Source organism: Cydia pomonella, chromosome 15 (genome assembly GCF_033807575.1).
Source record: "Cydia pomonella isolate Wapato2018A chromosome 15, ilCydPomo1, whole genome shotgun sequence".
Lineage (NCBI taxonomy): Eukaryota > Metazoa > Arthropoda > Insecta > Lepidoptera > Tortricidae > Cydia > Cydia pomonella.
Genome location: NC_084717.1, coordinates 1,696,994 through 1,707,228, shown reverse-complemented (window position 1 = coordinate 1,707,228; position 10,235 = coordinate 1,696,994). Strand labels below are relative to the sequence as shown.

The window sequence follows — 10,235 nt, the reverse complement described above, 5'->3', positions numbered from 1 at the left end:
GGCCGTTTCGGCGCTCGTCGAATGAACCGAAGAATAAATTTGATCCTTATTATTTCACTTGTTTGAAAAAAAGTTCAAAATCATGTGGAAAATATCTTCCATAAGGATAAAGGGTAAATATAGCTTGGCAAGCCATTTCCGTCAGTAGAGAAAGGCGGTAAATTTAAAAAATGTAATTTTATCATTCTATAGAAAATTTTAAATTCTCGCCTTTTTTTACTGACAATGTTGGTTTGCCAGAGTAGAGCATTACGCTAAAACTAATGAGAGAAACTACAGGAAAATAACAAAATATATATTTTTTTACAAATTTATTTAATTAATAAAAATAAATTAATTCAACAATTTGGTGGCAAGGTAGCTTCACGAGTCGAAAAAAACTCAACTCTAATAAGGAACTCTTTTAATTCCAATTAATTACACGAGTATTCCAACTGGTAACACTTTAGTCAATGACCAAATAATTATATACAACAATGTACAATTTTACAGAAACATAAAATTTCTAATTTTTGATTAAATTGATATAGGGCAATGTGGAGAAGACCGTTTATCAGGTAAGACCGTCTACAAGCTCTTTCGTCGCTTCTTACTCTGCGTTTGTACACATTCGCACAACACAAGTTCGGTAAAGCAGAAAGAGCGAAGCACTTCCTTTCTGACTGTATCTGAGCGAAGTATGTATACAAATACGAAAGTTCTTTCACAAAGGTCAGAAATGAGAGTCAACGTCTGACGCTCGCACTCGCCGATTGAAACGCCTTTAACAAAATGATAATGTAATGTGACGTCACATTACATTAGTCTGTCCTAAATGATCAAGAGAATTGGTAGTTTGTCCTTGAAATATTGCGTTTATATATTATATATAGGTGTCATGTTTTTCAATAAAATGTAAGGAATCGAAAGGGACCATTTTCTTTTTTTTACATTTTGAAAGTTAAAAATAAATTCAGACTTTGGAGCCTTGTATTTTTTTATAAACTCAATATGTCTTTTTAAATTACACTTTTTTATAATAGATGGATCATTTTCTATCCAATTATCTAAATTTTGTCATAATATTCAACATGATATTTTAAAATGGAATGGGAATGAAATAGAATATGTTTTTGAGTGTTAAAAACATTTTTACCCGTGTCTTACATTTACCCCACCTAACCCTACCTATATAACTTTTGAAAACATTGTATTAGATTTTTGTCACAGCCTGTTTTTCTCAGCCAGTTGGATTTACTCTCAAATAACTCGTTATACTTGGTTTTCGGAGTCGCATTTGATAGTAGGGCAGCAATGGGGATAGGGCTTAGTGAGATCCCCTTTTGTCTTGTGGCATTTCGGATCAGAAGTGCTAACCACACCGCATCTGAAACATTTATTTATTTATTAAAAATTTATAATTGACAAGTCAAAGGCAGGGTCGGTAAAAGGGGACACATAGATTAATATAATGTTAGGGCTTGTGCACAAATCACGCGAGGTTCGATAGGGGGGGAGGGGGGACACGAAAAAATCACGTCAGATCACGTTGGTTATAAGGAGATCTCACGTGTATTTTTCTATAGTGAACGAAACTAAGAAAAAATATCACCCACAATCTTCTTGTCGGTTTCGTTAAACATAAATAAATCTTCACTTGTCACTTCAAGTCATAGCGAGTCTAAACAAGATTTACTCTATACTAGATACAATACTATTTATCTTAAAATTAGGGTGGTTAATGAAAAAGTAAAAAAATACACGTGGTTATGTCGCAGAGGGGGGGGGGGTCAGCCAAGAACCTCAACAAATATCACCAAGGGGGAGGGGGGGGTCAAAAAGTAGCCGAAAAAATCTCGCGTGGTCAGGTGTACTGCTTTCTTTTCATATTATCTCTCACGCAGTCCATCCACCTTCTGATTTTCCTTTCATCGTACATCCCTCCACATTCACTCCTTATATCTTTTGCGACACACGACTTTCATCATTTCGCATCACATGCTCGTATCACACTAGGTGATAATTAATCAACCTATCCTATTACTCTTCTTTTTTATATCTCATTACTAGCGATGATCCCCAGCTATTCATTAATGAATGTACTTACGTAGCATAGTACAGCATGTCGCCTCCACACTCTATCCGGATGCATTGGCCGATGGGGGTAGCCATGGACCCGTACGGGATGACGTCTTTTACCTCGTCCACGTAGCAGCCTTGTTTGTGAGCTGGAACAAGAGAAAAACACGTGTTAATACAGAATGCTAGACGGTGCGAGTGCCAAGTACTTTAATTTATTTATTAACGAAACATTGTAGTTTTTTATATTTTGACAACCTGCCTGGCCATGACGGTACTGACTCTGCCTATGAAACCGATGGTCTTTAGTTCAAATCCTGGTTCCTAGATCATTTTACTGGGTTATTGAGGTAAAAACATATAAATACCTTATTAAAACAGAAATTCTCGAATGTGGGTGCAGTGAGAAGAAGAAGAAAATAGTAGTTTTTCTTTCAACAGGTAACTTATACCCATCGAAATAATTGTAACAAACCCAAACACAATTACGGGTCGTTGTTTTTGTCACAGAGTTCCTGTGTCCATCATCAGATCAGCTAAAAGATAACATAATATTACATTGTCACCCTACTTACATATGTGTGTGAAGTTTCAGCTCAGTCCAATAATTTATTTATTTATTTTATTTATTCACCAACTTACATTTACAGTTAAACTAGACATACAAGTTATGGGTTACATACATACTTAAAACTAATTAGACTAAGCTCATCACTAGATTTAATTAATATTAATAGTTGTGGGTGTAGATATTGACTCTAGGTAGCGGGCTGCTGTGGCTAGGAATCTCGGTTCTGTCTGTAAGAATATGTCAAGAGTGGGATAATGGAAAGTAGGTCTAAATTAGCTCGCAAGATTTGACCCAAAAACATATACAAACATTGCAAGTTAAATAAGTTTGCAATAACTTGGAAACTCACCTAAATGAGCTGGTTTTTTCGGTGATTTCCCTCTAAACGTAGCAGCACTAGCCATTCCAATCATTAAACACACGAATACTAACTTCGACATTATCAAACTCTGAATGAACTTTCTTAACTCCGACGTATATGTTGTGTGCAAGGCAAGGTTCTCCCAGCGCGTGTGGTGAAGCAACTGGCATGCGAGTAACCGGTGTGTCGTATATAGTTGTGTTTGTGGTGGGATTTATACACACATACGATTTGTATACGACGTTCACATGCAGTGGCTTCAGTCGGCTAGCAAACGGACCGATTAAGACTTTAAGATACGTCAAATATTAGGTCTAGATACGATATGGATCGGATATGTCACTGTTTGAAGAAACGTCACTTTTGACACTGACATATTCGATGCTTATCGTATCTTGACCTAATATTTGATGTATTATAAAATAATATTTGATATTTTTGAAAAATCGTGGCGCTATACGGTCACCAAAAAATATGTTGCAGTTTTGAGCCCTTTTCTAAAAACTTCGTTGATTTGAATCCTGATGAAACTTTCGCTCAATAGAATAAAATTTAGGAACATGTCCGTACAGGGTGGAAAGAAGTTGATAGCTCGTGAGATAAAATTTAAGAAATTTGAACCTATGTATTTCTATTTTAAGTTAAAGTTTCTTCAATTTTATATCTCGTGTCTAAAACGAGTCTAAATTTAAGCGCATTACAATTTTGTTTTTGCACAAAAGCTATTAAACAAATACTTCTTAAAAATGCGTAACTATCAGTGATCCCGAACACTCACGGCCGTCCGCTCAGTACTCAGGGCTGCGTTCGGAGCGACCTAAACTCACTACACCTTCAAAGCTCCGAAACCGGTCTAATTTCCAAACCGTTTAAACCTTTCAATTTAGGTTTCGCCCGAAAACCCTATTGTTTTTTTTAACCGTACCATTATGTTTAAACCGGTTTTTATGACAACAGTCTTATCTAATTAACTAGTTTAGAGCAATGTTTACGCGGCACACAGCGGCATAAAGTTCTTAAAACGTTCGCGTTGTTTTAACAGTTCAGAGGAAAACCGAAATAAACCGGTATTTACCGGTATTTTATAAACCGGTTCCAAGCCTTGGTCGGATGACCTTTGAAGAGCAGCAGCAGCAGAGAGTGCCCTATCTTCCTGAGACCCAGAACTACTTGCTTTGTTTTAAATTTGGAACCCATAAGTTACTGAATACATTGTACTGTATTAGTGTTAGTGTTATTAGTTACTGATTACATTGTACAATTCCTCTTTATTCCACAACCTCAAAATACATTTACATGGAAACACACATAATACAGAGGTAAACAAAAGGCGGCCTTTTATTAAACAGCGACCTCTTCCAAACAACCTTTAGGTAGTGGAGAAATAACTCTAAATTCAGCTAATTAGGAGGTGCAAAAAACTAAAATGAATAAATAGCAGTCACGAAAATAACTTTAAAAATGAGTTTTACTTAAATAAGGAATAATAATAAATAATACAATATATTTTCGTTGGATTTCTGAATATAATAGGTAGTTCAAAATATAATGTATTGTATACAATAGGTACAAAATTTATAGTTACCATAGAAAGAGACATGAACGATGCAAACGTCACATCTAGGACAACCCAGGACAGAGCGTCCTGGCGAAGAAGGACTAGGAGAGCCGACCCCAAATGATGGGATAAGGCTAGGCGGAGAGAGAGAGACAATAGGTACTTTGCACGCAGTCGAGTATACCTTGTGAGTGACGAGAGAGCTTGTGTCTTTCTATAAGTGAAGTAAGGTTAATGTATATATATACATTAACCTTACTTCACTGACTCAGTTACCCAAACAGGATCTTGGCCTCTGACACAAGAGAGCGCCACTCTACCCTATCCTGCGCCACTTCGCGCCAGTTGGGTATTCCGAGGGCCAACAGGTCTTTAAGGACTTCGTCACTCCAGCGGTATCTGGGACGCCCAGATGGACGTTTTCCACCCGGGTGCCCCACATACGCTCTTCTCACAGCACGATCCTCTCCCATCCTCTCTAGGTGACCGAGCCAGCGGAGTCGTGTGGCTTTGATCTTGCCAATTATATTAACCAAATGTATCTAAGAACATTGCTTCTGTAACTCACCCAAGTGTGCTGGCTTCTTTGGTGCTGGTCCCATGGCCGTAGCTGCCATGGCTACTCCAATCATTACGGACAAAACAGCTAACTTCAACATTATTATGCCAAAAAATATTTTTTAAACCTTGCGATGTTTTACCAACAAGCTCTCTGAGGAAACTGGCGATATAGTAACCAAAATAGCGTATTTATCTCGAAGTTAAATCTGTGCTCAGTTACGAATAACTCGCATTATAATTATGTATGATAAGAAAATAATATAAACAAATTTTTGTTGCCTACTGATATGACTTATGACAATGCAGCAGATGACCAGTTTTATCAGCTGGTCTTTCACAAGATAGGTTTTTGTATATTTTCCTCGTATACGTATATTATTGCCTAGTGCTTCTATTTATTTCTAATTACACAAGTATTGTTATACTTAATGGGAGATTCCAGCCCTTTATGTTATGTGTATTATAAGTTAAGCCAAATAAACTATTTTGTATTTGTATTTGTATTTTTTGTAATTATATTTTTACCATTCGCGAAACAATGGTGTTCCAGACATTTTAGGAGGCGTTTACGGAGCCGAAGCCAACGTGCAGAGACCCTTTTGACACTTTAATAAAATGTAACGCAGCGGCTTACGTGAGCGATGACTTGAGCGGCGGCCCAACGGCATTCGGAGATCGCCCACGTAGGAAGGACACTTCCATAGGTATCAAAGGATTGAATTCACCCGCGCCGCGCCGCGTCGCTTCGCGTTCGCGAGTTATTCGCTCACGTAAGACACTGCTTAAGGGGTTCACCGAACGAATGCTGTCCTTGCCCGTCTCATGGGACGCACACAGAGGCAGCACCCGCCAGGGTGTGGACTATTGAGAGTTGATGGAATCTAAAATGAATTAAGCGTTATTTGGCTGCGGTTTTCTGTAAAGTGGAGTTACTTCCCCAGTTGGGCTCAGCTATCGATCTGGAATGACATCCGCTGTGCTGTGCCCTACCACACAAGTGTTGTGTTCCTGCCGGTGACTGGAGAGTAAGTTTGCCAGAGCTCAACGATGGTGCGGAGTGTTAGGGTCGTCAAAGCGCATGTAATATCTCTGGAGTTGCAGGCGTCCATAGGCTAAGGTAACCGCTTACTATCAGGCGGGCGGTATGGGCTTAATACTATGTTATGAGATATACCTAAAACCTGCCTGCCTAATAAAATCGTTTGAATTTTTTATTATTACTTTATAAACTGAATGAGATGTCATAGGTATACTTATGTGTTTTCAAGAAAGGCCACCAGTCTCCAGTGCCCAGTGCTGAAATCGAACCAGCGTCTTCTGCACTTACAGACACCATTACCACTAGTTTACTGTAGTTAGTTTTTTTTTAACGTTCGTTTTATTTCAGTTTAGGACAAAATAAATAAATAATAAAACTGTCATGTGACCAAAAATTCCACTTCTAATATCTCTAGTTACTGATCCCAAATCGTAATCATAATGTCAAACTGTTTGAAATGTACCTACCTAATGTTGATATAATATAATAGGGAAATAAGATCCCATCAAAAACAATACTTGTCAAAAAAACCAAGTCTCGCAACTCAGTTGTTCTGCGGTAAAAAGTTGTGAGATCCATGTAATACCAAGTCGGTTATTAATTTATTCAGTCTCTACTTAAGCGACTTTCTGTCTTAATACGTCCAGTCTCTAAGACCACGATCGTGGTCCATAACAATTGAAAATCAATTGTGTCTGGAATCTCCGTACTCGAAGCATTAAGTTGTTACGTAATAATTAACAGCATCTTATAGTGACGCATATCAATATTAAAATTCTTTAATGTTTTATATAAATATATTGAGACTTGGCCATCGCACTAAATAATTGAATTTACATGTGTTTTCAGGCGATTGAATTTACACGTGTTTTCACGCGATGGCCAAGTCTCAATATGACTAGGTTTCTGAACAAAATCTTCTTAAAGATTCATTAGAATACTCGATAATTTTGTAATTGACTATAATTTCAATGATTAATAAAAAATGCGAATCGCAACTCTGCGGCCATCCTTAGCAAGGACGACTCATCGGAATGCGAAGGCCGTTTGTAAGTAAACAAAGTGAAAAGATTTTGGCAAGTTTTATGATCGGGTGTATGGAATGTTTTTTTTTATATATAAAGATAGGCAGGCGTTTGACCACGATCTCACCTGATGGTAAGTGATGATGCGGTCTACGGTGGAGCACGCTTATAATAATAAATAATAAAATAAAAAGCCTTTATTTCGAGTCCAGGATTACATTACATTACATTAATATTAAGTCAGCGTTTACATAATTTAAGTAGGTGCCTATGTCATTTTCTTTTAATTTAGATTGTTATTTGTTCAGTCAATTTTTAGATATTAAGTAACATATTATTTTTTTATAACAAATGATTAACTATTTGTAGCGGACAAGAACCCCTCATCGGGTGAAGGCCTCCTCCAAGGACTTCCATCTATCTCTGTTTGCAGCTATATATTTCCAGTTTTTACCAACTATTTTATTAATGTCATCAGTCCAACGACTGTTTGGTTTGCCGGAGCGTCGTCGTTTGCCTGCAGGTGGTAGCTTGCAAGGTCCAGCGCGAGTCAGGACGCTTACTTAAGGAGCACGCTTACTTATGAGATACCTATTTACCCTAACCTTGAAGAGACCCAGATTGTACTCATGCGGAAACACAGACTCGGGCAGGGCATTCCACTCCTGTGCATAAGGAATGTTTTATTATTGTTTTCTAGACCCACTTTTTAGCCCACCGGTCGTGGGTCTGAAAGTTGGTCTACTTGCATTCCGCACAATACCAATCCACCAGTACCCATCAGTGTCAGCGAATGAAGAACAAAACCTTAAAAATTGTTAAACTAGATAAGAAAATGAATATTTATAATTGTGCCAAAGAAAGTCCATCGTAATTTTTAATTTTGTCTGAGGTAAATGAAAGTCTCCGTTCCCGGCTAAGGCAAAAATGTACAAGTGTAAATATGTCCGGATATTTTCCTCTACAGGTCACATTTTTCCACCGATTCTCGTGAATTTTTGTGATTTCGTGAATTCCCCAAAATGGATTAGTGATCTCTACGTTCACAAAACCACTCGTTTATTAGGGTTCCGTAGCCAAATGGCATAAAACGGAACCCTTATAGTTTCGCCATGTCCGTCTGTCTGTCTGTCTGTCTGTCTGTCTGTCTGTCTGTCTGTCTGTCTGTCTGTCTGTCCGAGGCTTTGCTCCGTGGTCGTTAGTGCTAGAAAGCTGAAATTTGGCATGGATATATAAATCAATAAAGCCGACAAAGTCGTACAATAAAATCTAAAAATTTAATTTTTTTTTGGGTACCTCCCCTACACGTAAAGTGGGGGTGAATTTTTTTTTTCGCTTCAACCCTAGAGTGTGGGGTATCGTTGGAAAGGTCTTTCAAAACTAATAGGGGTTTTCAAGAAACATTTTTTGATAAAGTGAATATATTCGGAGATAATCGCTCCGAAAGAAAAAAAAAATGTGTCCCCCCCCCTCTAACTTTTGAACCATAGGTCCAAAAAATATGAAAAAAATCGTGGAAGTAGAGCTTAAGAAAGACATTAAATGAAAACTATAGCGGACATGATCAGTTTAGCTGTTTTTGAGTTATCGCAAAAAGTTTTCCCTTCATAGTAAAAAGACTTACTTTAATTAGGTACTGATTATGCAAATTTGCCTATTTGTTTAACTCGGGTGAAAGGTACCATTTACTACACTTTAAGCTCCAGTTTAGCTTATTGTGACGGGAGAGTAACTACGGAACCCTACACTGAGCGTGGCCCGACATGCTCTTGGCCGGTTATTTTTCTTATGTTTAATATGAATTTGCAGTTTTATCTATGGTGCTAGCGAAAATAGTCGCAAACTTTTAAGTCTGAAAATTTTAAAGTAGCCAAGCTTAAGAACCGGGCCTTCTTTGGGGCAAGTGTACCTTGCTGTGTAAACACTAGGTAAGTATATCAACTCGTGGTAAAGGTATTTGCTATATCAGTACCAAAAACTGTTTGACCTTGGTCAATGCACCTGATTTAGTTTGATGTGAACAAGTTTTTGTTATGACTAGTTTACTAGATAAGTATGCGTTCAAAAATTATAACAATTGGTTAACAACAATAACAACTACAGGCCAATTCGAACGAACATCAGAACGACACTATAAATGATATCATTCAGTTGCCGTGCATTTCGCTCATACGTGTCCGTACAAGTATTGCCGCGGGCGAGACGCACAATAACTAAATGCCATCATTCAGATATCATTCTGATGTTATTGTACGTTAGAATTGGCCTGTTACTCACACACCAAGGTCAATATCAACCTAATATGAATAAAGTGACTTTAAGATGACGGCAGCAATTTTACTGCTGTAATTGACGCTACACTAGAATTACTGGTGCAGTATTTCGGCATGAGTGCATGACTTTGCTGCCGCAAATAAAATAAAAAACTAGGCAGCAACATCCATTTTGACATATGCGGCAGCAACGCAGTTGGCAGTAATGCCGCAATACTTCTGCAGTAATTCTGCTGAATGAATTACTGCAGGAAATATAAATAAAATTACTTTTGTGATGTTGCCTACGGCTTATGTGGGTGCTCTTTAAAGAAAGCAAGCGCATGCGGCCATTACAATATCCAAGTTTTTTTAATACTTCAAATTAGTTCAAATGCAGTCCTTGTGCATGGAATAAAACCCATTTTTGTAAGTTCTTATAGCGATTTTAGCACTATCACAAAACCACGTATGGCAAATTAATGCTTCTCAATAATAATTCAGCCTATATACATCCCACTGCTGGGCACAGGCCTCCTCTCATGTGCAAGAGGGCTCGGGCTATAGTCCCCACGCTAGCCCAATGCGGATTGGGGACTTCACATACACCTTTGAATTTCTTCGCAGAAGTGTGCAGGTTTCCTCACGATGGTTTCCTTCACCGAAAAGCTAGTGGTAAATATCAAATGACTTTTCGTACATAAGTTCCGAAAAACTCATTGGTACGAGCCAGGATTTGAACCCGCGATACCACCGCTTATTACCGGAGCAGAGGGATTTAAGAGCAAAGAAAAATAATTAATTCAGATT

General features: G+C 37.9%; 1 protein-coding gene across 2 annotated transcripts; it reads right to left on the bottom strand.

The window, feature by feature from the left end:
- Positions 1 to 822: 822 nt before the first annotated feature.
- On the bottom strand, positions 823 to 5,257 carry LOC133525694 (uncharacterized). 2 transcript variants are annotated; one of them, XM_061862050.1, is made up of 3 exons: positions 5,117 to 5,257; positions 2,087 to 2,207; positions 823 to 1,366 (listed from the first exon to the last, which is right to left on the bottom strand). In XM_061862050.1, exons 1-3 carry the CDS (start codon positions 5,205 to 5,207, stop codon positions 1,252 to 1,254), a joined length of 327 nt encoding a protein of 108 aa, XP_061718034.1. In that variant the 5' UTR covers positions 5,208 to 5,257; the 3' UTR covers positions 823 to 1,251. The 2 variants fall into 2 exon arrangements, with proteins under 2 accessions (XP_061718034.1, XP_061718033.1); XM_061862049.1 differs by lacking the exon at positions 5,117 to 5,257 and adding an exon at positions 2,979 to 3,384.
- Positions 5,258 to 10,235: the final 4,978 nt, after the last annotated feature.

Excerpts from the sequence above, each read along its gene's own strand:
- LOC133525694 (XM_061862050.1), bottom strand. The coding sequence starts at position 5,207 with ATGTTGAAGTTAGCTGTTTTGTCCGTAATGATTGGAGTAGCCATGGCA. Across the intron at positions 2,208-5,116 it reads AAAGAAGCCAGCACACTTGG|CTCACAAACAAGGCTGCTAC; the intron begins GTGAGTTACAGA and ends CTCTTGTTCCAG. Across the intron at positions 1,367-2,086 it reads GACATGCTGTACTATGCTAC|ATGCGGTGTGGTTAGCACTT; the intron begins GTAAGTACATTC and ends TAAATGTTTCAG.